General features: G+C 52.0%; 2 protein-coding genes across 2 annotated transcripts; one reads left to right on the forward strand and one right to left on the reverse strand.

The window, feature by feature from the left end:
* Positions 1 to 5,980: 5,980 nt before the first annotated feature.
* SMIM45 (small integral membrane protein 45) lies at positions 5,981 to 6,187 on the reverse strand (the record flags this gene model as incomplete). Its single annotated transcript, XM_082484932.1, has 1 exon — positions 5,981 to 6,187. One exon carries the CDS (start codon positions 6,185 to 6,187, stop codon positions 5,981 to 5,983), a length of 207 nt encoding a protein of 68 aa, XP_082341058.1.
* A 13,247-nt stretch (positions 6,188 to 19,434) lies between these two features.
* On the forward strand, positions 19,435 to 25,921 carry CENPM (centromere protein M; the record flags this gene model as incomplete). Its single annotated transcript, XM_082484775.1, has 6 exons — positions 19,435 to 19,491; positions 19,890 to 19,969; positions 22,728 to 22,826; positions 23,862 to 23,941; positions 24,954 to 25,045; positions 25,796 to 25,921. The coding sequence occupies 6 exons, from the start codon at positions 19,435 to 19,437 to the stop codon at positions 25,919 to 25,921; spliced, it is 534 nt and encodes a 177-aa protein (XP_082340901.1).
* Positions 25,922 to 26,867: the final 946 nt, after the last annotated feature.

A 26,867-nucleotide genomic window follows, 5' to 3' on the forward strand; every position in this document is an offset into this window, starting at 1 on the left:
CCCCCCCTCTCCTTCCCCTCCTTCTCCAGTGGCTATTTCAGCGGAGCGGGGATGCTGGTGCTGCTCCTGCTGCCATCGTCATGTGACCTGAATATTAAGCATCGCCGCAAAATCTCCCCCCGCGCACCCTCCCCCGGCTCCATCCCAGGCCCCCGCCAGCCTCCCCGCCTGGGTGGGCACAGCCATGGGGATGTGGGGGGCCACTGCCGATGGGCACCCTGTGTCCCAGAGGGGCCCCCTTTGCACACCCACAACTGACAGGTCTTTTCTTCCCCCTTTCCCTCCCAATTCCCTATCGGTTTCAGCATCTCTGCTTGTTTAGGGAGGGGGATATTTAACCCTTTGAGGCTTTGCTCCAGCAGGGCTGAGAAAGGGCACTCTAGGTATTTACTGGGTTCAGGGGATTGCAAGGCCTCCTTCTGCTTTTCTGGGGAGAGGAAATTGGGAATGTTTTGGCTCATCAGAAGCTATTTGCCCTTCAGCTCTGCTTGCGGAGGCGTGAGAAACCTTTTCTCCTCCGGCACCACGATTTCTGGCTGTCAGCCCACGGTACAGAGGCAGAGGCAAGCACGGTTCCCGCTCCGTGTGTGTGTACGTACATGTATGCATGTGTCTGTATGTACACGTGTGTGCACGCATGTGGCGAGCAGGGAGGGGTCCCATCTGCGGGACCATGTCAGGGTGCATAGGTCACATCCCCACATGTCCTGGCAGGTGTCTGTGCCTGGCAGTGTCCAGTGGATGTTCTGTGCCCAGAGAGCTGTGCAGATGCCCCTGGCTGCCGGTGCCTTTGGAGGTGGATGCCCCTTCCTCCCTATGCATTTCCTTCCTCTACAGTCGTGAGCCCCAGCCCCATCGCACACCATGGCCCCGCCACACCGTGCTGGAGCACGAACATCTGGGACTGCTCTGTTCCTCTGATGTCCTTTCAGGGATGTCCTCATGTGTCCCTCCACCACACGGCAGCCCCCTGGGTGGCAGCTGGCCTGCGGGATGCCTGGCACATTGGGCAAGGGTTTTGAGTGCCTCTTTTTGCAGTGTCCCTGGGCAAAAAGGAAACTGCACCCGCTGTGGGTAACAGGAGTATTTAGAAATCACTGTCAGCACTGAAAAGTTACCTAGGCCAGGCTGAGCAGTCCAACAAGACCTCTGGACAGATGGACAGGCAGGCAGACAGACAGGCATCCCAGCACTCACAGCAGCTCCTGACATGGCACCCGCAGCCGCCCGTTTCCCCACCAGGTGCCGGGCTCACCATGCCATGGGCTCACCTCCCACCTGCCTTCACCCACCTGCACTCCCAGTGAGGGCCAAGGGGAAATCGCTCCAGGGGAAGAAAGCCCCTGTCCTCCCCCACGTCCCCCTGCCGCTCCCAAAAGCCTTGCCCCACACTGAGCCCCATGGTGCCACCACAGAGGGACCCCTTGGTGCCTCCCTCCCCCCTGCCCGTCCCATCCCATCCCAGCAGCGGAGACCCACCGGAGTGTGGTGGGGAGCAGAGCACCCCCATCTTCACCGCTTGGGCGGCCTCTGCCCCACCAGGGCCTCCACGTCGATGGGGCCCCTCGGCTGCCGCGGGACGGGGGCGAGGGGGAACAGGGGTGATGGGGGCCAGACCCCGCAGCCGCTCCCAGGGGGGCCCCCCACCACCCCCACCAGCCCGGCACAGGGTGACCGAGAGGCAGCTCCGCTTTGTGGGGGTGGCGGGGCTGCCGAGGGGGCCATCCCGCCGCGGCAGGGGGCCCGGGATGCGGCTGGGGCCACCCAGGGTGGGCAGGCGGCTGCGGTGAGGGGCGACATCCTCCTCCATGGCAGGCAGCGGTGGGCTTCAGGCAGAAACGTGAGGGCGGGGGCCAGGCGATGCTGGGCTGGGCTGGGGGGACCAGGCCTTCCCTGGTGTCGGTGCCGCAGCGAACTGGGGCGCGGCACTCCCCAGAGCTGCTGTCGTCCACAGGCCTGAGCCCCCACTGGCAGCCCTGCCCGGGGGGGGGGCCAGCCCGCCTCCGGCCGGGACAATGGCACACTTGTGGCCTGCCCAGCACACTCCCACGCCCAGCGTCGCGGCCGCTCCTGTCCCTGGCCCGGTGTCTTCCTGGCCCCCGCCACCGGCAGCCCCCCGCCAAGGGCAGCCCCACAACCATGGGCAGCCCCACACCATGACACCCTGCCCCACTGCCATGGCAGGAGGTGGAGGAGCCTGCGCCGCCTGCTCCTGAGAACGAGTGCAATTTAAAAAAAACAATTTAAATCTCTGAATTTTTCAAATGTTTTCCCTTCTTCTCTTTGTTCCCCCACCTCCCCTGCAAATGGCAGTTCCACAATTTATGCCCCATTGAGGAAGTTCAGTGTTCGCTTGTTGGGTGTTTGTCCACGTTGACGCTTCTTTCCCTTATACTGATTTTCTTTTGCTTCTTAATTATTCCAATTTTTTCTTAATTTTGCCAGCTTTGGGGCATTTTCAAGGTCAAGAGGGCATCCATTACAGGCAGTCAGCTTACCGCTGTACACCTTCCTTACTATCATAGAGACTGAAGGGCAATGCAATAACCAAGGAGGGAAGGAGAAAGGTGTTTTGGTGGGGTGGGATGAGAATACATGTGGTTTGGTGGGGAAATGGGAGCAAAGAGAAGGAGAGCTGGGCACCCATAGCACCACAGGGGTGATGCTCACCTGCCTTGGAGTGGCCAAGGCTGAGGGGTGAAGGGGGAACTGCTGTCCCAAACTGCAGCGAGCCATGGGGAGAGCTGGGGGAAAGTAGGGCTCAGGGTGGTATAACTTCTCTGCTTCTTTAAAGGCAAAGAGACAGAGAAGGTGGATAAGACCAACCTGGTGCTGAGCAGTATTTCCAGCACTAAGTATTTTTTCTGAGGCTTTATGCAGTTTAATTCAGTATCTGAGACACTTTCCTTCTCCCCTGAGGTCTCTCTGGCTGCACAGGTCCCGCAGGGGAGAAACGGTCTCGGTTTTCAGGCAGCGTTTGCCTTTGGCTTAATTATTCCCAGATAGCCCTGCAGCATAGCTGGCACAGAAAGCAGGTGAGGAAGACCTACCCTGCTGCTAAGGAAACCTTGCTGCAGACTGGTCCTTGCTGCCTGCCTGGAGCTGGAGGGAGGCAGCTCCCCGGGGGGCACAACAGGAAAATAAAGCATCGGCCATGTGGTTTGTCACACACTTTTATTCCACCGGGGAGGGCTTTGACACCGTTGGCAATAAAGTCCTTTATACCAGTGGAAAATACCTGGCTTAATACTGATTGTGTCAGGACTAAACAGTGTGAAACAAGCCAAAGGAGATGAATAACTAGTTTCTCTCTAGTCCAGCCCTGATCTGTTTGTTGTCTTCTTTTTTCTTGGTTTTTGCGGTGAGTCGTGGGCAGAGCAGAGGTAAAAATAGGCAGGACAGTGCACAGAGGAAGACACAGATAAGGGGAGAGGGGACACCCATGGGGAGCCCCATCACACCACAGACACCAGCTGGCCAAGACCCGTGGTGGCAGACGCAGCCTTTCGTTTTTACCAGACTGGTGGTTTTCCCTCTTCTCTTTTGACTCAGTAGGTGAAAGTGGGTTTAGAGGAGGTGTGATGGCAGAGCAGCCTGCACTGGCACGGGCCACAAAGACTGGGTTCCCCTTCACACAGGGACAGTTTAACCTGTCCCTGACTGCTCCAAGCCCCTCAGCTCCAGTACAGAGGTTTTTATTGCTACTCCATGGCTCATCTGGGGTCTGTTTACAGTGCAGTCCCAGCTATGATGGAGTCGAGGTGAGGAAGTGGGTTTCCAAGCTGGCGCTTGGAGATATGGTTGTGTTGTCCCATGGAGCAGGGGACATGAGCAGCCCAGGGGACCATGCAGCCCAGCCCTGTGGCATTTCCCTTTCACAGCCCCAAGTCACAAAGGCACAAAAAATATGTGGGATTTACCTGTTTCGGCTGCACCTGCACTTTGAGCCTTTGCTGGCCAGGGCGAGCATATCTTGGGCACAGGAGTAATCCCACTCACTGGATTTCCCTGCTGAGTGAGACTCCCCAGTTAGGGTACTCGCATCATGATGTCTGGGTTTTGGCTGAATGGAAGTACTTGTCCTCTGGCTGAAACAGAGCCAGAAATCTCCTGCCATTGTGCCTGGGTTTGGTGTGGGAAATAATGGTGATACAATTACAATCTGGATGGATGAAATATCACAGAAAGACCCAAAATATTTACAGGATGTCCTGACCCATTCCTTCTTCAGCCAAAACCCTTAGAGCTAAAAATTAACTTTCATCCCCAGAGAATTAGCAATGTAGCATCACTCACTTAAACCAGCCCTGTTTGCTCTCCTCCTCTCTTTTGGAATGGAGGAGAAAACCTACCCCTGACAGTTTCACAGAAGAGGCTGAGGGACATGAGCCCACCCAAAATCTGTGGCAGATTTGGGCAGCCAGCCTGTGGGACTCCTGCTGCCCCAAGGAGCCGTCAGAGACTATGGCACAGAGCCGGCACCCTGGGAGCATGCTGAGGATGGGGGTCACCCCCATACTGGCAGGCCCAGGTGATGGCATGGGGTGCACAGACACGTGCACACGGGGTGGTGGCACAAACTGACATCCCCTGGGACATGTAGGAGTGGGGCATGCAGGACCCCATCATGTCCAGAGCACTCACAGGTACCACCTCTGCACCTACTGCATCCAAAGAGTGGGTGTTGCGGTGGGAGGAGTGGTGAGGAGAGGCCCTTGACACAACCTCCTGCCATGGGTTCAGAGCTCCCCCAAACCTCCCTGTACACACTGGGCATCGCACTGGGCTGACAGAGAGAGAGAAGATGTGAATGTCCCTCTTAGCCCCAGCATCACGCCTTCGTGCAGCACTTTGGTAGCCAGTCAGCCCTGGGGCAGTGCAGAAAATGCAGATAGCTGGTCTACAAACATGGGATTTTGTGCCAGACCCACATTATATGGCTTGTGTCCAGAAAGCAGAGGCGGTGCAACAGGCCCATTTCACTAACAGACTCAGTGTCCCTTCTCAGAGGCATGCAGGGAAAGGGGGTTGAGGGATGCTTCACAGCTTTCATTGGGATGACAGTTAAGCAATAGCCCATCCATGCCATAGGACTCCAGAGTGCAGGGGACTGAACAAGTGCAAGCTACCCCCCATTCTATCCCATCTCACTCCACAGCAGAGGAGCAGAAGGTCAGGCAGATCAGGAGAGACTTATGTGATAAGTCTGGCAGCACCCCTTCATGGAGGGCAGCATAATATTCTCAGCTTGACACAGGACTTGGACAAACCTCTTTAGTAAAGATCTTTAATTTGAATGTAGTGCATCTGGAATGGATGGATGGGTGGAAGGATGTTCTCCATCTCCCAAACAGACACAGAGCAGCGGTGTGCCCTTAGCAGGGATAAAGGCATTCAGTCTCTGGGGCTCACACTGCCCTTGGCCCCTCTGCACAGAGCTTCAGCAAGCTTACCATCCCAGCGCCAAGGGGGGGTGCTGTGAAGAGCTCAGCCAAAGCAATGATCTGCATTGAAATCCCATTTATTTCCGCAAAAATAGCCCCTAGACTTAAACAGACTGGGTTAGATTTAACCTAGTGACTAGGAGTAAAAGGCTCTGTATCCCTTTGGAAGCCTGGTAACCTCACAGAGACCTTCCTTACTGAGGGTCACGTCAAGATGCCAGTCAACTCAAACCTAAGCAATTAACAAGGGACCTTTCATTTGAGCGAAACATTAGTCTCAGCCATGGAGAAGAGCAGAAATCCTTGGCTGGGTGAAGGACTGTGATCACGTGGGAAACCCTGAGTCTACAGTGCCACACAAAGCTTGCCTAAGAAGCAAAGGGGCAGAAAGGTGAGTGGTGAGTATGAGACCCAAATCAGCAAAGAGCAAAGTGATGGTCAGCCCTGCTCGTGCAGGGCAGGATTGTCATCCCTACCGAGGCTTGTGAACTGCTGCCTGCCCAGGAGAGGCTCTTCTGGACTCAACAGGCAGCGTATCAGACCTCAGGCACTCCAAAGGCCAGGTTGTCCCGAATCATCAGTGTCTTCCGAAGATCTCGTTCCATGATTGGCCTCTGCGTTCGCCACTTATGGGCTTCCTGGAGCCCTGGCTCGAAGTAGTAAATGCAAGCTCCAAAGCCCACCAGGATGAGAATGGAGATCATCAGATACACCGGCACAAACCAATCCAAGAAGTGTGGCATGGCTGCCAGACAAAAGGGGAGAAAGCTTGTGCAGTGGGAGCACCCAAAAGCCACCTCCACTGGGCTTCATCATGAGACATCTGCCCCATCAGCAGTGCCCATCCTCCCCGCACCCCTCCTCACAGCCCTGCTGCACCCCAGGTCGTGCTTGGTTGCACACCAAGGCACCTCAGCCTTTGGGAGAGGGCAATTCTTTCGACTCATCACTGGGACACCCTCACTGAGCAGCAGTCCCGCTCCCTCCCCGCAGAGGGGGGCGATCCTGCACACCCCCAGCCCTGCTGCCAACAATTAAAAATAGGCAGCGGGTGCCTGGCTAAGCCAAGCTCCTGCAGCGGGTAAATATGGCTGCTTCTTATCTCCTGTTTGGGGGAAAATCTGCTGCCCCTTCCCCTGGTGCTCCATGATCCCTTTGAATTCCCTTTGAATGCTGAGCCCTCCTTTGCTGCACCCCTATTTAGTGTCCTGCTTTGCTGGGGCTTGGGGTCCTCGCAGTGCTTGGTTCAGTACTGGTCTCTGAGGGGAGCCCAGATCCTCCCCCCAGCATCAGCTGGTGGGCAGTGGGAACCACTTACCAGGGGTGGCTGATCTGCCTTGCCAGGAGCCCCTCGCCACCCAGGCGTGAGGTGCCGAGTCCGGAACAGCACTGCCCTGGGAAACAAAAAAAAAATGCACCACATGATCGCTGTCAACCTGGTGCTAAAAATGAGCAAGGAGGAAGGAGCAAACATCTCCCTGCCCAACCGTCAGGGCTGAAGCTTTCTGGAGGGGTGGACAGATAGGGTCCCAGACCCACAACCTGGTGGTGCCCTGGCGCACTCCCTCCCCACCATTATGGCCTTGCTGATGCCGTGCTCAGGGCCTACACCCTGACTCAGGGCCATTTAAAAGCTGTAATGGCACCATGTTTGTGTCCATCCCTTATCCCTGTCCTTTGGGAGGGAGGGAGCAACCCACATTGCAACCCACAGCGGTGCCCAACTTGTATGACCCCCAGCTGCCCACTCTTACCGAGACACCTACCAGGGTGTGGGTCATGCAGGGGTAGAAAAAGGTATTGAGAAGCATCCCCCCAAAAAAACCACAGCTACAGCCTTCCTCGGGCACCGGCGCTGCTGGCTTTTGCACGGTGAGTGTGCCACTTGTCACAGGCTTTGGTGGATTAAACTGGGGACCCTCAGGCTTGGGAAAGCATGACAGTGCTGGGCTCAGACACAAAATGCAGTCCTGAAGGGGGGGCTTTCCAAAACCCTTGCCCCTCAGTGGGGTGATGAAATGCCCCTTGACTTCAGCTGCGCCCGCATTGAGCTCCTGTTTTTCAAGACACCTGAAAGCTGCCACCTGAGACCGTCCCTCAAGTCACCCCTCTACCAATAACCACATGTCCCTGGCCCCCCTTGCACAGGGCAGTTAAGCGAAGGCTGGGGAGAGCTCTGACCATCTCCGTCCTGCTTCCCGCTCCTGGCCCATAAGACTGCTGCCCTTTCCCACATCAGAGGCTGGGCTGCTTTGTGGGGTTTTTTTGTTTGGTTGGTTGGTTTTTTATACCACAGCCACTAGTTGATTCCAACGTGCCCAGCAGCATTTACCTGCTGGATGCCTCTTGCAGCAGAAGCACCCGTCCCTGCCTGCTCGCCCTGAGACTAGCAGCAGGAAGCATGAGATTCATCTCTACCTTCTGAATAACACCTTTTCTGTCACAGGGCTAGATCTGAAATGAGCTGCAATTCTTGCCAGCGTAAGCAAGAAACTGCCAGCATTGGAGAAAAAGCCTGATTTCCTCCCACTTATTGGCATGAATGTTGATATTTATCTGTTCTTGCATGACAGGGGAGACCTCAGTGGATTTTGCTTCCTCCTACCACACTCTTTGGCTTTCAGCAGTCCTTGGCGCTGCTCCTACCGTTGCCAAGTCCTGGAGGACTTCTTCTGTCTCCCTTTCAGTGATTCACACCTTCCCTTTGCCAGGACCTTGCTCCACCTGATTGAGAGCAATGAGATCAGGTGGCTCAGTATCAGCCACCATTTGGCCGGGAGCAAAGAGGCAGTCTGGGTGCTGCTCCTGCCTCTTCATGGCTACCTCTGCCTTCCTCGGGTGAGTAACTCAGGAGGAACCCCCCCACCCCAGCCTGCAAAAACATCGCAGACATGTTGTGGGGAGCAGGAAGCCCACTGTGGGGTTTCCCTCACTCAACTTATCCTGAGGTGCTGAGGAAGGAATTAGGCATGAACCCCCCTTCCCGACAGGAGTCAGGTCCGAGGTCTGGGTTTGGCCAGAGACACCTCAGCGCATCTTTCCTATGTGCTCTGCAAAAGTAGCTCCTGTGTCCTCTGCTGCTTCTGCATGAAGCCCAGCACACCCACTGCACCCCTCCAGCCACTGCCATGGCCAGGCTGCTGCAAACCCCTTCTTCAGAGATGCCCCAGCAGCCAATACCAGTCCCCGGCTGGCAACAGCATTGGGCAGGGTTAGGGAGCCTGGGAAGGTGACTCTGGCTTGGACCCCCCTAAGGCAAAGGGAGGAAAGCCAGCAACCTCATTTCCTTCCCTAATCATCTGCTTTCCAAATCTGGGAGTGAAGCTGCCATCCAAAAACACCACAATGAAAAGCAGCCCTACAGACTTCCCCATTTATCGTCCCTCGGTGACTAGCAGAGCCAACATTTCCCAGCTCCTCGCCAGCAACCTATTCTTCAGTCTACTTGCTATGCAGTCCTCACCTCATGCTGCATCCCCCCACCACTCGCCCGTCACTGCCCCCCAACAAAGGGTCCTCACCGTGGCCAAGCTGCGTGCTGGGCGAGGTGTCAGAGCCCCCCCCCTCCAGCAGCCTCTGCAGGGCTGGCCCAGCAAAGCACTTGCTGTTGTCAGGTGGGTGAGCAGATTTTGGCTGCAAATGCTGAAAGAGGGAGTTTAATTTGGGAAGATGTCAGCTTTCTGGAGCAGCTCTGCAGATTATTAAACGTGCCTTAACCCTTGCTGGACTGGTCGATTTCAGCACCCTGTTTTGCAGTGGGACATCTGTGTCCCTCCAAAGACACAAAAGAGTGCCTGGTGTTTTAGCTGAGAGAGCATCTCATAGAGGTAAGCCAACTGACCCTTTTAAAACCCATGCTACATGTGTCGCTCCCGCCTCTCCTTCAATGTCACCCCTGGATCCCATGTGTTACCTCTGGCTGCCCCCCAAGGTGCTGTAGGTACGCTTGTGACAGGCGCCCTGGGGAGCCATGCTGCAAGTGACAGGGCAGAGACTGCTGGGGGGGGGGGGGGGGCTGGAGCCGGGAAAGGGGGTTTGCAGGAGACATGGACACGCAGCAGTGAGCAGGCATGGGGTTAGCAAGGCAGGACCGGTGCGCGTGCAGAGTGCCAGGACACAGGTGACTTTGGGCACAAAACCCTCCTGTGTGCATGGTCAGGAGCACAAAGCAGGGTGCAGTGCTACCAGCCACAGGGTCACCCCGACCACAGAAGATCCCCCCCAGGACAGAGCAACCCGGGGGCATCTTACAGCTGGGGGCAAGGAGCTGCTGACAGCTGGGGACCTGGACATGACCCTGCTCCCATACGTTGCATCCCTGACAAGCACCCACTACCTGCCCTGCAACATGCCACCTACCTTTTTCCAAGGGCGCAGGGCAACGGGATGAGGCTGCTCTCTCCGGCATCTGCCGGAGCCCGGCCGGGGTGAATCAGGCTCCCTTCCAGGGAGATGGGACCCCGCTCCGGCAGAGCAGGGCAACAGCGAGAGGCGACAGGCGCGGGGGGAGAGGGAGGGATGGATGGACGGATGGCGGGAGCAGCCGCGGCTGGCGACAGCGTGCAGGGATGACACTCAGTCGGCAGCGCGGCCTCATTTCCCACCGGGGCTCCTGGGGGCTTCCCCCATCGCCTCCCCGGCAGCGTCAGTCCCCACTCCAGCCTCCCCAGGGCACCCCACCGCCGGCCTCCGTCCCCCACCCCCCCCACCCCCCCCCGAAGGAGGGACCGTCTGCAACCAATTGCATCCTCGCGCAGGGGGGGCATTTTAGCAGCAGTCGTTATGGCAACGGGCCTCCCGAGCTCACCCGCACATGGTACCCGGGCGAGAGCCACGGGAGAGGCGGCCAAGGGATGCTCTCCCTCCTCCCGCATCATCCGCAGCTCCAGCTGCAGCGCCCGAGGACCTGCTCTCCTCCGGGCTGGGGAGGAGAAGAAATGCTGGGGGAGACATGTGTGAGTGCGGGCTGATGGAGATTTATGGGATTTTAAGGCTCCACGGATTTACCGGTGTGCCCACCCCATGCTCCAGGGGCTGGTGGCTTGTCAGAAGCAGGATGGAGGCAGAGAGACAGAGGAGTGGAAGGGGAGGGAGGTTAGTACTGCCTTTAGTGGTTTTATGCAAAAAGAAAAGAATCAACACTTTGACCAAAAGCATCTTACAGCAGAAAAGAAGAAAAACATTGCTGTCTGAAGTAATATTTTTGCTTTGAGTGAAATACCTCATTTCTTGCCTTCATACCTGGCTCTGTGATTGCTGCTGCTGAGAGAAGCGGTTTTGTCAAGACGTTTTCAGCTTTTCAGCAGCACAGGAATAGGAACAACTAAACTGTTTTGGTTTTCTGGTTTGTGTTTGATTTTGGTTTTGTTTGGGTTTGGGTTTGTTTTTTGTTTTTTTTTTTTTTTTTTTTACACAGGGAAATATTCACTGTGACCCAGAAGTCGTTTAATGCAAAAAATGTTTTAACAAAATCAATCAAACAATGGGCTCCAGCCTCGAGAGCTTCCTGCTCTCCTGCCTGCGCCCTCCAGCCATGCCTGCTTAGTCTCTGACACCTACAGCCCTGCAGGTGCACCGCGGGGGGTAGTTGTAAAGGCTTGCAGGGCTAATAACTTCCACCAAACTGTCTGAGCCCTGAATTTGTGCCCACTACATGCCTATGCCCCAGGAGCAGAGAGGTGTGAGGTTTGGCTTCCCAGCATATTGTGTTTCAGGCACAAATGGCTTTGTCCCCTCCCCAAGCCAACCTGTGGACGGTGAGAGAGCCCACGTGCGCTTGCTGGTTCCAAAGGTAATGCACCCAAGGGGTCTGTCGTCTGGTTTGCACCGGGGTTTCATCCATCAGTGCAGAGAGAGGGCTGGGGTGGGAGCCATGGGAACTGGCTGGCAAGCTCCGTGATTTCCTCCTCATCCTCCTTTTGTCCCACCCAGGGACAAAAGAGGTGTTACCACCTCTGCTTGAGGTAATGTCATAATAGCTTAGAAGCACTGAGTATAGGCTCGTGACCCCCCTGTGCCTAGCAGGATATCTGCACAGAGGATCAGAATCATTAGGATTAGCTAGCTGCTTCTTGTTTTGCTTCAGCAAATTTGCTTCGGATGATTGCCGTGTGCCTCCAGAGAGGAGCCTGCAATTGTGCCTTAATTTTAACCTCACTGAAATTTAGCCATGATATCCACCTTGACCATCAGCGCATTAACTGCTTCACTAATCCCACTGCAGAGAGAAGAAAATACAAGCCTCACAGTTTTGACCACACTGGGAGAGAAACATGTGGTTTGGACAAACCAAAAGCCAAAAAGATTTTTAAAAAATAATGTTGAAAGGATATTCTTTATTGTGTTCCCAGAGCAAACCCTAAGGGCAGGTAAAGATGCAGTACATTTGAGAGGGCAGAAGGAAAACCACTTTCCAGATGTGCAAAGAAAAGAGAGGGAGATCAGTGGTGGCTGGCACAAGGCAGGAGACTATTCATTTCTCCAGGAGACTGGTCAGTGCCAGAGACATAGGCCACCCTGGTAGGGTCTACCAGTCCCAGTGTCCTCAAGGACATTGTGCTGAAATGTGTAAGATCCTCCTCCATACCCAGCCAACCATCCCAGCTCTCCGTTGTAGGTCACCCCAGGGGGACACTAGAGTCAGTGTGTGTCTGTTGGGCTGCAACTGCTCCCTACGTTTAAGCTCAGACTTAATGCTAAAATGCTGCTCGTGCAGCCAAACCCCAGAACAGCAATAGTTTTGTCTCATGGGGTCATTTTTTTCCTCCTGGTTCACTTCTCTGCCATGCAAACACTGAGAGGGCACGGCGAGGAGGGGGGATCTCCTCTTTCCGTAGCCATCACCGCACTGGTGGGTTTGTGGAAGTCATGACAAGGCAGCTTCGCTTGCTTCAAGCAGCACTCACCCCAGCTAAGTTCAAAGCACCCTTGGAAGCAGCAAGAAATGAGGACCGGGCTTCATGCTGCTGGAGCTAGGATGCACTGGCAGGCCCCTGCCCTGTGGTGGCCTCTGACACCGTGGCAGTGGCTTGCTGCCTGTGAGAGAGCTCTCAGGTGCTGTCACATCCTTGGTTTCCAACAAGAGCTGCAGCGTCGAGACTGCTCCAGGCATCAACGTGCCATGTACAGCTCAGACCGCATGGAAACGCTTCAGCTGCAGTTCAGCTTTCACTACGAATAAGGCTGCCATGTGCCACCCAGCATCTTCCAGGCATAAGCGCGTGCATATCATCCTGCCTGATGCCCGAGGGGGCTTCCAACCCCTTCCACCTGGCTTAGAGGAAGCCCCTGAGCGGCTGTGCACACATAAGCCCCCCAAAGCCATTCACCCCAGGATACTTGCCCACCACCAAGCCTCCAGCTCCCTCCATATCTCTGGGCAGCCACAAATTCACCTGCGCGATGAAGGTGAGCATGGGGTTGGGTTTGACATGAAAGGGACACCCAGACGGAGCAGAAAACATGAAACCTGTTAAAGGAGGGTGGTGGCCTAGGGTCCCATCTGGGTCGCCAAACTGTTAAAGGAGAAGCTGCTGCCCAAATATTCACACACCATCCATGGTGTTGTGCACACACGCTTACTCCCAGACATGCCTCCTCCTTCTTCAGGTTTGACCCAAGGTTTCCCGCAGCAGAGTCTCAGGTGTCAGATTTCATAAAATAATTAATTTAATTGGAAGGTACAGCAGCAAGAACAGCCTGGGCTGGGTGCCTCCAAAGAGAGGGATCATGAATAAAGAAATCCCTGGGCAATTATACCCTTGTGATCTGTACACCTGCCCCTCATGTGCCCTTCATGCATCTTTTAGTCCAATGATGATTTTTGGTCTGGGGTCTTCTAACATCTAATTGGATTCTTTTTCTGTGTCCAGGCAGGCTCTTATCTTGTTGATTTTCAGTTTCAGCTGAGGGTTGGAGCCTCGGTATCTTCTGATTTACATTCCTTGTGCATCTGCCCTTGTTGGCAGAACATGGAGAACTGAAGAGTTCTGGACTTGGGAGAAACAATACCAAAACATCAGTGTGATATCAAACGCTTTCCCATACTAAAAGACTACATACATAACTGTACCGGCTACTAGGAAAATTACTAAAAAGAATAACTTTCTCACGGCCAGAAGGCTTCAGCAAATCTAGCTACTCATTCTAAGTAAAGCAAAGCAAACAGCACAAATCACACCATATTATTATCCCAAGTAATCTATTCTAATTAAAACGTACTTATTTATACTAAACAATTAATATCCCTCAGCAAAACCCTTCTCAGACAAAAGACCTGGCTGGAGAAAGAGGAGATGGTTGGGCAACCTCAGGCACACGCTTCCCATTTGTAACACGCCCATAAATCACAACAGGAACAACATACTGATCTCAGCTTAATCCCAACCAAGCCTGATTAAGTGCTATTCCAGTTTTTCCTAACAAGTTTCCTCAACTGTTCTTTGGTGTCCTTTAGGCTTTTATTGGCATCTTCTGAGATGATCAGACACAAGTCTCTGCCTGTCTTTAAGGCAATACCAGTGCCCCAAATACTCTTCTCCCAAGGTAGGTAGAGGCATGAGAGAAGATGGACATTATCAAACTAGCCTCCCCCAAGGTCCACAGCACAAGTCACAGATATACTTCTCTGCTCAGCTGCTGGAGGTGGGTGAGCTGCTGCAGGATGCAGAAGGCACTCTGGAAGCATGGCAGGACATCAGTCAGACGCTCTGGCGCAAAAGCAGAGTAACCTGCCTTCTGGCTGCTACTGCAGCTTCAAATAAGGAAACCCATTTGAAAAGCTTTGCTGAGTTGATCACAAAGCTAGAGAAATGTGTAGGGTGAGTTAAATTAAAGAACAGAATGGAAAAAGATGACTTAGTTTGGGTATAACAATAGCTGGAGAGAGTCTTTGCCAAAGGAAGCTGAAGCTGCCAGCAACATATGTGGAAATGTCATTAGCTTCCCTAATAATTTGCACTTGCTGCAAATGATATAATTTTTGTCTGTTAGTGAGAGGACAAGTGCAATCAAATACACCGAGTTTGTATTCTGCATGCTTCCTGGGCAGCACTGCAAGAGGTCAGCCTGGAGCCAGCAACGCATGGTCAGGCAACATCTCACAAAACTCATGCTGAACAGGGCTGGGATGAATGGCCTAACCCCTTGGGAAGATTACAAGAATGCTGCCAGAGTGTGCAGGGATGAAACAAGGAAAGCCAAGGCCGCCTTGGAACTAAATCTGGCAAGGGATGTCAAGCTCAACAGGAAGGGCTTCTTCAAGTATATTGGAGGCAAAAGGATGACCAGAGAAGCTGTGGGCCCACTGTTGAATGAGACAGGAGCCATGGTGATGGAGGATGCGGAGAAGGCGGAGTTATTGAATGCCTTCTTTGTGTCGGTCTTTACTACCCGGCCGAGCCCTCAGGAGTCCCAGGCCTTGGAGAAAGTAACGAGGAAAGAGGAAGACTTCCCCTGGGTTGAGGAGGATCAAGTGAGGGACCAGTTAGGTCAATTAGATATTCACAAGTCCATGGACCCTGATGGGATGCACCCGAGAGTGCTGAGGGAGCTGGCAGAGGTCATTGCTGGGCCACTCTCCACCATCTTTGAAAAGTCCTGGAGAACAGGTGAGGTGCCTGAGGACTGGAGGAAAGCCAATGTCACTCCGGTCTTCAAAAAGGGCAAGAAGGAGGACCCGGGGAACTACAGGCTGGTCAGCCTCACCTCCATCCCTGGAAAGATGATGGAACAGCTTGTTCTGGGCGTCATCTCAAGGCACGTGGAGGAAGAGAAGGCTATCAGAAGTACTCAGCATGGATTCACCAAGGGGAAATCATGCCTGACTAATCTGATAGCCTTCTATGATGGTGTGACTGGATGGATAAATGAGGGAAGAGCAGTAGATGTGGTCTACCTTGACTTCAGCAAGGCGTTTGACACGGTCTCCCACAGCATCCTCATAGGGAAGCTTAGGAAGAGTGGGTTAGATGAATGGACAGTAAGATGGATAGAAAACTGGTTGCAAGACAGAGCTCAGAGGGTTGTGGTTAGGGGCGCAGAGTCTAGTTGGAGGTCAGTGACGAGTGGTGTTCCCCAGGGGTCAGTACTGGGTCCAGTCCTGTTCAATGTATTCATCAACGACTTGGATGAGGGGATGGAGTGCACCCTCAGCAAATTTGATGATGATACAAAGCTGGGAGGGGTGGCTGACACACCAGAAGGCTGTGCTGCCGTACAGAGAGACCTGGACAGGCTGGAGAGTTGGGCGGAGAGGAATCTTATGAAATTCAATAAGGACAAGTGTAGGGTGCTGCACTTGGGGAGGAATAACCCCATGCAGCAGTACAGGTTGGGGGCTGACCTGCTGGAGAGCAGCTCTGTAGAAAGAGACCTGGGAGTCCTGGTGGACAACAGGATGACCATGAGCCAGCAATGTGCCCCTGTGACCAAGAAGGCCAATGGTATCCTGGGGCGTATTAAAAAGAGTGTGGCCAGCAGGTCGAGGGAGATTATCATTCCCCTCTATTCTGCCCTGGTGAGGCCGCACCTGGAGTACTGTGTCCCGTTCTGGGCTCCCCAGCTCAAGAAGGACAGGGAACTGCTGGAGAGGGTGCAGCATAGGGCTACCAAGATGATTAGGGGACTGGAACACCTCTCTTCATAGAAGAAAGACTGAGGGAATTGGGTCTCTTTGGTCTGGAAAAAAGACGGTTGAGGGGGGACCTGATCCATGCTTATAAATACTTAAAGGGTGGGTGCCAGGAGGATGGGGCCAGACTCTTTTCAGTGGTGCCCAGTGACAGGACAAGAGGTAACGGGCACAAACTTGAGTATAGGAAGTTCCACCTAAACATGAGGAGGAACTTCTTTACCTTCAGGGTGGTAGAGCACTGGAACAGGCTGCCCAGGGAGGTGGTGGAGTCTCCATCTCTGGAGACATTCAAAACCCACCTGGACGCGTTCCTGTGCAACCTGCTCTAAGGTGTCCCTGCTCTGGCAGGGGGGGTTGGACTAGATGATCTCCAGAGGTCCTTTCCAACCCTATGATTCTATGAAGCTACCACTGCCAGGAGGTCTGTGAGCGGGTGCTGAGACAACTGGGACTATGCTGGGGTCTGGCTGCTCCCGAGACCATCTCCAAAGCCTGTCTCCACCACTCCTCTGGCTGCTCAGGGAGAACTGAGAGAGAAATCAGAGAGAAAATACCCTGAGATTCAGTCACCAACCCACCAGATGAAGCACACAGCAAATTGCCCAAGGATATCAGAGGGCAATGTGTATTGTACGATATTTTTTAGCGGCTGGTGCTGTCCTGCTGCAGGAGTGACTGCACCATTCCCAGGGAGTGCTGGTGATGGCCAGGCCAAGTCTGACACTAATTGCCTTCCTTGGCAGCACCTGAGCATCTTCATATGGGCTACATTATACTTCTACTCGTTTTTGGAATGGTTTGTGCTACCAGAGCAATGTAAAATGGCCCACAGGGTAAAATCGGGAGTTCTCCCCTTCCGTTTCATATCCTGCTCTCACCCTTTCTGCCTGCGCTGGGGGCCAGTGCACTGACACCCCTGCTTCAGCTCTCATGCACTACTCAGAAGCAGAGATCATCTCATTGTTCCCATTTTGCAAACTGGAAACGGGGTGGAGAGAGGTGAAACAGCCTGACAGTCATGCAGTGATATGTAAAATACACCCCAGCCTCCAACACCAGCCACTTCTCATCCCTCTCCCCTCCTCTCCTTGCCGAGCTACAGACCTATACAAGAGCTGCAGGCACATTGCCAGCCTGAGTCCCCACATCCTTATGCCATCCTCTACCATGAAAAACAGTTTTTAAATGCTACCCTTTGACATCAGATCTGTTTTACACCCCTTGGCCCATGGGCAAATAGCCAGTGAGGGTGCAGGATGACGGCTCCTATTCTCTCCCTTGGTTCCCCACAGAGCTGAGTTTGCTCTACAAGCTTTGCATCCCCCCACAGAGCATCCCTGCCTACATTTCAAGGAGGAAGGAAACCAAAATGAATCTGCTTGGCGCAGCTCGCTGTGCCAGCTGTCAGGCAACAGTTTTGCATCCCAGGAGGAAATTGGCTGTGCCAAAGCCTGGATTTTCAGACAGGGACCATCAGCACTACCACTGCCCCCCTCCAAGTCACCCTCAGGTGGGCCGTGCACCAAAGGGTCCTTTCTTAGTAAGGTGCTAGGGGGGAGGCATGCCCCCAGCAAAACGGCACAGTGAAAGTGGGGCATGCGAAGCAGGGAGCAGGGCGAATCTCTGTGTCCCTATGGGGGGACCCATGGGGGTCAGCCCTGCAGAGGCAAGTCTGCCAATGGACGGCCAAGAAACCTGCTGGGGACTAGGAAAAATAACTGTGGGTTCAGTGGTAGCTCATCTGGACACACTGAACCTCAACAGGCACTGGCGTCACCAGAAGCCTGCAGTAACAGAGGAGACAGAGAGTATGTCCCCAACTGGATACTAAAGACACCCAGGTCCTTCTGCAGGGCTGGAGAGCGGGCAATGGGGGGTAGCAGGGAGATGAAAGAGGAGAAACACCTTTTAGGTGGGTGCTGCAGCTTTTAGCAAATTTCTGCACCCTCAGCAGCCCAAAAGCAGCGTTGTCCAAGTTGCTCTCTATGCCCCCCCGACTGGGAGCTGGCTCTCATTATTTATCGCATCTGCCTGCCTCCCATCTTTAGGACACGTCTGCCCTGGATTCATCCTCCCTTCCCCCCGCCGAACTCAACAACAACCAGAAATATCCTGTAATCTCTTCTGCTTCACCTGTAATTTGTCTCATGCTGGCAACGAGTGGAACCGTCTGCCTTTGTCAAGATCAAAAAAGCCACGGCAGCCATGTGATGTCAGCTTACATTAAAGCCCCCCTCTCATCCCTCCGCCTTCCCTCTCTGGCTCACCGCAGAGGGGGAGATGCATCTTCATCCTCCTGCGGCCTCCTTCCTCCCCCTGGCACATCTCCTGCCTTTTGGAGGTGCCCTGGCTGAAGGGGCAGGGAGAGCCAGCCCTAGCCAGCAGCTGAAGGGGTCCTGGAACCCCCTCCACATCGAGCTGAAGCTGAACCCAGGGACGAGGCAAAAACCAAGAGTTGCAGCAAGGTGGACCACAGACCAGCAAGGGACATTGTACTTCCGAGGACTTTACATCACTGCACGTCATCATCCCGCTCTGACCTTGGAATGAGGAAAGCTCAGCCTACCTCCGTAACTGCAGTGCTCCTGCACAGGCTCCTTCCCGCCTGTATCGTGGGCAGGGGAGCACCAGGCTGGGCAGAGGCCGGCCAGCCATGGGGGCGAGGGGGCAGGTGGCCAGGAAGGGGTAGGATGGAGGTCGAGGCTGCAGGAGCTGCGGCAAACCTTCAGGCAGAACAATTTAGCACACAAAGCCAGGCACTGCTGCTGGACACTGTTAGGGAAATTCCCTTCCATGTTATATCAAGCAGTATGAAAGTGTATTAACTCCGTTAACATCGTTCACATTATGCACAGCGATGCAAGGAATAGCGGAATTTTACCGGGGACTTCGGTATTGTTTCGGCTTGAGCAAACTGACACCAGCCCATCGCAAGGACCAGGGGCACAGCTCAGCCCTGGAAACAAGGACGTTGCTTCTCAGAAGCGTAGGGCTGTCTGTGATACCCCTGGACAGCCGAGGCGAGGCCAGCATCCTGCCACTCGCCCGCACCTTTGAAACCCTCGAGCATCGCCTGGCGCTACCCTACGTGTCACCGGTACGACTCACCCCCCGGGACACCGGGGTGCCGCAGGAATACAGTTGCTTTGCCGAGTTTTACTGTGAACAGCCATGGGCAGGGCGGTTGTTAGTGAGGAGCCAGGCCGTAGGCCGTCCCAAGGCCCTGCCAGCCCCACCCGGCCGTCCTCCCCGGTCCCTCCCCTCAGGCCCCGCCCTCCCGACGCGCTACGTCGGAGCGACGCGGAGCGTGGCGGCGGTTTGAATCTTGGCGGGCGGGCGGCGTTGTCTCTGGCGGAGATGGCGGTGTTGCGGCCCTTCGACAAGCTCCCGGAGCTCAACTCTGCCACTATCCTTGTAAGTCCGAGCGGCGCCGTGGCGCTGCCCCTCGCCCCCGTCATCCCAACCCATCCCGGGGCCCGGCCCTGCGGTCAGCGCTCGCCTGTCCAGCGCACCCCCCCCGCAGCCGCGCGCCGTGCCTCGGCACCAACGGCCGTGCCTCGGCACCAACGGCCGTGCCTCGGCACCAACGGCCGTGCCTCGGCACCAACGGCCGCGGGGATAGGCCGCCTGGCTGCGATATACAAATGAAGCCACCGGGGCTGGCCCCGCCCCCCCCTTCCCCCCCTCCTGCGGTGCCGGTTCCCGCGGGGCCCCCGGCGCGCTGGCGGGAGGCGGGCCGCGGGGTTGCCCCCGGCTGGGCGCCGCCTCCCGGGCGACCTCTGACCGTGCTTTTCCCTCCTTTTCCCGTGCAGCTGGTGGGTTCGGACGAAGACCTCCAGCAGAAGCTGGCGGAGGCGATGCTCCGAGTGAAGAACAGCTTCAAGATCAGTATGTGAGTGGTGGGGAGGGGGACGCGCCGCCTCCGGCCCGGGCCGCGGGGCCGTAGTGGGGTCGAACAGGGGCTCTCTGCCACCTTGTCCGAGAGATGGAGCCAAAGCAGCGTCTGCGATGCGTATTCACGGAAAGTTTCCGCTTCAGAAACGCACGCACCGAAATTGATTATAAATGCAGCTTCTACCCAAGCGGCGGTAGTTGGGACCGCAGGGCATGCGTTGCAAAGAAAGAACTTGCTCTTGTGAACGCTAGAGTGCACTACTGCACAGATGTGGCTGGCATCTGCAGGAGGAAAACCGGTGTCTTCAGGGCAAGCAGTTTGGGCATGATTAGAAATGGGAATGGAAATAATTCTCACGTTCATCTTGTTCACTGCACATACCATTGCCCTTTGCGTGTTGCACGGGTGTTTGATTAATAAATTGCAAGGGTATGCGGAGAGCACAGATATGTTTTTTTTTTTTCTCTTGGGAGGCACACATACAGGAATTAAAACATCCTGGGACAAACTGGGACAAGTACAATGCTTGCAACTACTTGAATGCAAACAAGTTTTCCTGAAAGATGTTCATTACTTTTGGTGCTCTTCATAGCTGTTTCCTGGTTTGTATGCATGCACATGCTTTTCCTCCCCGAGCTATTAAGATGCATTTGGAATTTTAACTTTAGCTGCATGACAAGTCCTGTATAAAAGCTTGATTAACTAACTTTTTATGATATAATGTCCTTGACAGCTCGCTTGCCAAGACCAAATCAGTTTAGTCAGCTCTTCAGAAGGTGTTTGTGTTACTTCGCTGCTGTAATCCAAGGCTATGCAGTAAAAGCAAGCCTGAGCTAATGTTCTACTGGCCAGTTAGAGTGACTGTACTGCTCTGATCATGGCATCTTGGGTGTTTGTGCTAACTAACAGTAAATTACAGGTTGCCCAGAGAGGTTGTTGAGGCCCCATCCCTGGAGGTGTTGAAGGCCAGGCTGGACATGGCCTTGGGCAACCTGGTCTAGTGGGAGGTGTCCCTGCCTATGGCAGGGGGGTTGGAGCTCGATGATCTTCAAGGTCCTTTCCAACCTAAACCATTCTATGATTCTAAAGTACTCAATTTTCTATGTAAATCCTGCAGCCTTTGCTGAGCTGTGGAGTGCTGTAACTAGATGGCTACTGGTACTACACTACAGCTGGGTAACTACCCAAAGGCATTGAAACTTATGCTTGTACTACAGAGCAAGCTAAGTCCCTGTGCTAGTATCCCTAGGGAAGCAGAAGTCTGTGACAGTTTATTTTTTTCCCACTGTGTTGCTTTGGGATTATACATATTACAAAGAAATAGGGTATCTTGTCTGGCAGCTCTACCTGCCAGATACGGCTGTTGGGAGAAGAATTACAGAGCTGGGGGTTCTGTGTCTGTTACCACTTCTGCAGTGCATATCTGGAGGTTGCTGACATAATCTACTGATGTTTATTAAAAACAGTAGAATTCCAAATCATGGAGGGGTTTTTGTTTTAGTTTTTTTTGGTAGTTCCAGCCCCTCCCTCTCCCCCCCCCGATAATGAGATCTGATACCTTCCTTTCACCACTTTTCTCCCTAAATTTTACCCTAAATTTATAAGCTTGTTTGTGTTGCAGTGTGTCTTTCAAGCGCACTTTGCTCATATCTTGTGTTAGTTTCAAAATATTTTTGTGAAAACATACCTTATTTATAGGAAACAGAATGTCTTTATTTGGAGACTGGCAGACAAAACTACTAACTGCATATGATTAATAGAAGGGAATGTGTACTGTGGTTTGTGACTGCTGGGGAAAACTGTTAAGTCCTTAAGATTTAATTTCTAGAAGTAATATTCCCCAGGAACACCAAAATCAGTGTTTTTCTCTTGGCTTCCAGATTCTCTTGGCTTGGATTGTAAGAGAGACTGAAATTCTGTGATTTTTGTTTGTCCAATCTATCTGTCAGGGGATCTTCCAAAATATGGTGCTGATAATATTCTTTCCTGTGGAAGGCCCAGACATGCACTACTGAAGCCTGCCTTTCTTTTTTTGGTGGTGGGAAAAGACATAAAATTCTCCACCCTGTAATTCTTCTTCCAACAGCTGCATCAGCAGTGGTGGTATTGTGTAGAAGGACACCTAAACTAACCTAGTAACTCCTGACACAGTGAAAGGGATAAAAAGGGACGTAATGGTATAATAGAAGCTCTTTCTGAGCTATGACTTCGTCTATAAAGATATACTAGTGATAAATTTCTGGTTTAAGGTTTTGTGAATACAACACACCTTTCTGTAACATGGACACCTGAGAAGGTAGCCTTTCCTGTGTAAGCGTATAAGCATTATCTCTGGAATGTGACAGGAAAGCACTGATGCATTTTAACTGAAACTTGGCAGCAAAATTTACCAGTAAAGCACTGGGGTTCACTTTGTTAGAAAGGACTCTTCTGAACAATTAAATAAAATGACTGCCATACAGATCTGTGCAGAGAAAATGTTTCTGTGAGTCTTGTTATGCTCTAATAAGCTTCCCATTATAAACAACCTTGTCTAGCAAGTATCATTGTGGCTGTCAGCAATTATGAGTAGGCTTAAGATAGGAGAATACCCCTTAAAGAATCATAGTGTCTCTTCAGTGCCTACGTATTTAGTAATTAGCAGGCTTCCTGGTAACTTGCTACATGGTAAACTGCAATGATTATGTGGTTATGGTTAAGTGGATACTGCCTTGCCAAGCTATTTGATTAAACTTGCAAATTTATTATCTTTCAGTCACCTTGCTACATCCCTCCCCTTACCTTCAGAGAGAGATCACCTTCGGCCCAGGATAGATCTGATTGTATTTATGATTGACATCAAGAGCAAATACAGGTAAAAGAAGGGCAAAAATATGAGAGGGGAAACTGATATTCTTTCTTGGATTGATGGCTAAATCTACTTTTTTACTGTGTCAGAATTGCTGGATAGTGGACTTCAAACCCAAGACTTGCTGTGGCAGAACAGTTCAGTAATGTATACAGTGGTTTTCTGGCCTCCAGCAATGGATTAGGACTGAACCGCTCTGTCCAATAACACGCTTGTTGTGCACTAAGTTGCCATAGCAGAGAAGGCAGAATATATTCTTGGATACAGACATGGGATGATTTGACCTAAGCTTTGGAAAGATGCTGTCTGTAAAATTAGATGGAAACAATGGTGGTGCTGTTAAGTTCTGTAATATGCAGTTGGATGATGTGTGTTGGGCAGTGCTACCTAATAACCAGCCAGTTGCTGCATCTGTGTCCCCAGTTCACTGATACTTCTGGTCAAGAGAGATCAGTACTATGGATGTCTGTAGGCAAAAGAGAAAGGTCTGCAGGGATTGATCCCTTTTCTCTCCTCTTGTGCTCATCTTTGTACAAATGATATTTGTGTCTCCAGGCCGTAAGTAAAGACTTGGTAAGGCACAAAAGTCAGCATTTTATTACTTAACTTGTGACTGATGATCCTGGGCTCTCATTTACCAAAAATGACAGGCCCAGCTGCATACTTACAGCACAGATGGTGCTGCAGAAATGTGTGGGCTAGTTCTTCTGAAAGAACCAAAGTAGTGCTGAAGTCTTGTTGGATGTTAATGAATTCAGATGCTTAGTGTCCGCAAATCTTGGAGGGCACAGTTCAAACTAAGTCTAACTGTTGAGTTTTGAGTAGAAAGGATATGTTATGGATTATTAAACAGCTGTGGGTGTTGCAGAGGTCTCTGCTGCTATGCTTTTAGCATACAGCATAACTCTGCCAGCTCACAGATCAGCAGATGTTAACATCATTGGTTTTCTAATTGTGCTTCTGAAAGTTATTCTCTTTGTCCTTATGCTGTACTGGTTTTACCTCCCTGTCCAACTGGATTGTGTGTGCTTTTTCTGACAGCTTGAAGAATGTCGAAGCTTCCCTAGCTCATGTGGATGCCAGCTTCTTCCTGGGGAAAGTGTGCTTTCTTGTCACTGGGGGTACGTATGACATCTGCCCTCTTCCTCCTGTCTGAGCAGCACAACTCACTGTTACTTTCCTTAAAACAAGGCAGTGACTGAACTTGAAACAAAACAAAGGAAACCAGTGGCTTTGTTGAAAACTTTGTTTAAATTATATGTGAACTCATCTGCCTTTTTCAATTGTTTTCTTAGATAAAACATGGTTCTCTTCTCTCATGCTCGTTTGCTCTCTCCTTTCTGATTTTGCCAGCCGGACTTCTCTTCTTTGTCCCTAACTCCTGAATATGATTTGTGTTACTGATTTTTTTTTTTTTTTTTTTTTTTCCTTCCTGTGGCACTGCAGAAGTCTGTTATATCTGATTTTGCAGATCTCTCATAATGATAATCTTAATGAGCAGCGAGGAGCATATGATACTGTGGTAATAAAATGAATCTAAGTGAATGAGCTACTAAACTATAAAGTGTAGTTTTAACACAAAACTGGTATCCCTGCTGTGTGCTGTCTGGCTCTGTTGTTCTTTTAATCTCTCTTCCTCCCCGCCTCCCTCCCCCCAGTCCCAAAAGCAGAGAGGGTGCTTTCCTGCATGACCTCCCTACTTCAGCTCTGAGGGACTGGAGGGGCCAGCCTGTACTGCTCAGTGTTGGAACAGAGGTGCTGTGTCCTTGGAATTTGGGGATCAGGAGGCTTAATTCTGGGGTGGAAGAGAGTCTTGGCATTGTCTTGTGCTCTCCTGATGAAGTGAAGTGCTTGGAGACATCACCCTGTGATACCACATGAGAGGAAAGCTGCTGATTAATGACTAGCAGATTCTGCCCCTGCTGGTAGCGTACTGATCCCTTATCCAAAATGTCAATGTTACACTACTCGGTAACGTGGCTCGTTCTGTTTGTACTGCTCACTGTCTGCCTTACCTTCTATGGTGCTCTCAAAATTAGCTCTGGATCTTTTTGTGGATGTGGAATTTCCCAGTACTTTTCTTTGCTGAATGTTGATTATGGGGCTTGCAATGTGGGAAAACTTTTTCTGTAGTTGGCAGGGTGAATTACTGCAGCATAGAGACGAATGCCATCTGGAAACTGGGAGATGTCTACTGCAGTCCTGTGCTATTCTGTGAGCTGGAGGTAAGGAGCTTATTTGGTGTCTGAAGGGATTTGTGAATTCCACTGCTCTCTGATCCTTAGGAACATCATTACATTAGCGATAAATATATGTACATATGCTACTGTCTTGCATAAGTGTCAGAGACCAGATTCTTCCCACAAGAACAGTAAAGGTACAGGAGTCTGACTGTCCTCGAAATGAGTCTTCTCGATTACCTGCTCCTTCCTGTGCTACTTGAAAGCCTCAGGAAGCCAAGTCGAAATTAACAAAGACTTCTCTGATATGCAAAGCCTTGGCACACTTGTTCCTTGAGGTGTTTTCTCTTCCTGGGAGCCCCTGAGCTGTTATTTGCCATGTCACTCTTGCACATGTAATGCTTCCTGTTAGCCAGGCTTTGTTGCATCACAAACTGTTTTGCCATCTGATATACCACTCTTTCCAATTACCTGCTTGGTGTGAAAAGCTGGAGAGAGAGTTTGGCATTCAGTGGTAGCACACTTCACTTTTCTGTGTACTCATTATTCCACCCTCAGAGACTGCTTCCCTACCAGCAGGTAATATTTGTGCCTTTGGCAACCCCTTCAGGGTTTTCAGCTGACAATGCTGTACCTTCCCTAACATTAGGGGAGTAAATGGGCCTCTTTGGGAATTTCTGTAGCTAGCAGATCTGTACCATACTTAATGCCGGTTCCAGTTCTTTCTTTTGTTGCAGCTAAGCACTCTTTTGTTCTTTCCTATTGGTTAAATAATTTCTCCATTTTTGTTTCCAGTTGGAAGGGATACGAGTTGCCACTGCTCAGCGACTTCTCCGGATGTTACAGATCTGTGCTGGTCACATACCAGGAGTTTCTGCCTTGTTCTTTAGCACACTGATGAGGAACTCTGCTGATGACTAGCTTCTCGTTGTGAGAATTCAGCCAGATTCATCAGTTTTTTCACTTCAGGCATTCAAGCTGCTGTAGTCGGAATCACATTGGGAAGCTTTTTTGCCTGATTTGTCGTGACTGCTCATCCAGAGCTGTTCCTAGTTGCTAATCTCTCAAGAAAAGCTTGATTCCTGTTCTGTGGATAAGGTATATGTGCTGGGGGCAGGGCAGTTTGAACTGGGGATTCCTACCCATTATTACATTTGAATCCCGTTTCATTATCAAGTTTGAGTTTCACCCACTTTGCCAGTGGCCAGGAGCCACGTGTTTTACTGAGAGGTTATCAGAAGAACAGGCCACTATCCCAAATGCCACATGTCATGGTTGAGTATCTTAGTTTCAGTGTCCCTGAAGTACTAGAGAAGAGGGAGCAGGCTCCTGCTTCCTTTCAGTTGAAATATAGCACCTTGGACTAATGTGAAACCTTGCTGCTAGCTAGGTTTTGTCTACCCACCAAGAGAATAATAGAGAAGGAAGGCTGTCCTGCAGCTTCTAGATAGACTGCAGTTGGCAGTTAATGATCCAGCTGTGTGAGCATCTACCCAGTGAAGGGCTCAATATTTCCATGCCTGGTACCTAACTGGAGAGAAAGAGACTGAAAAAGGTAATCTAGCATTTTAGCTTTCCCTTAGATCTTTAAACAAAAAGGCTCCATCTCTCAAGCCCAGGATAACAAGCAACTCTGGTCTTTGCTCATGATATGGCAGCTGTGGACTTCTCTGCTCCAAGTTGGTCCCTGCAGACCAAGAAATAATCGTCCAGAGAGGTCAAAACTTCTCCGAGTCAGGAAATGAAGAGGTTAAAGAGCTGTAACTGAGAGTGTAGCAGCACTTAGTGTGTTGCAGCCATGGCAGGCAGAACACAGGAGGAGAAACATGCAGCTGCTAGTGGAAATCCATCTTCGTTCTCAAAGTAA

Source organism: Vanellus vanellus (genome assembly GCF_965231255.1).
Source record: "Vanellus vanellus genome assembly, chromosome: 1".
NCBI classification, from domain to species: Eukaryota; Metazoa; Chordata; class Aves; order Charadriiformes; family Charadriidae; genus Vanellus; species Vanellus vanellus.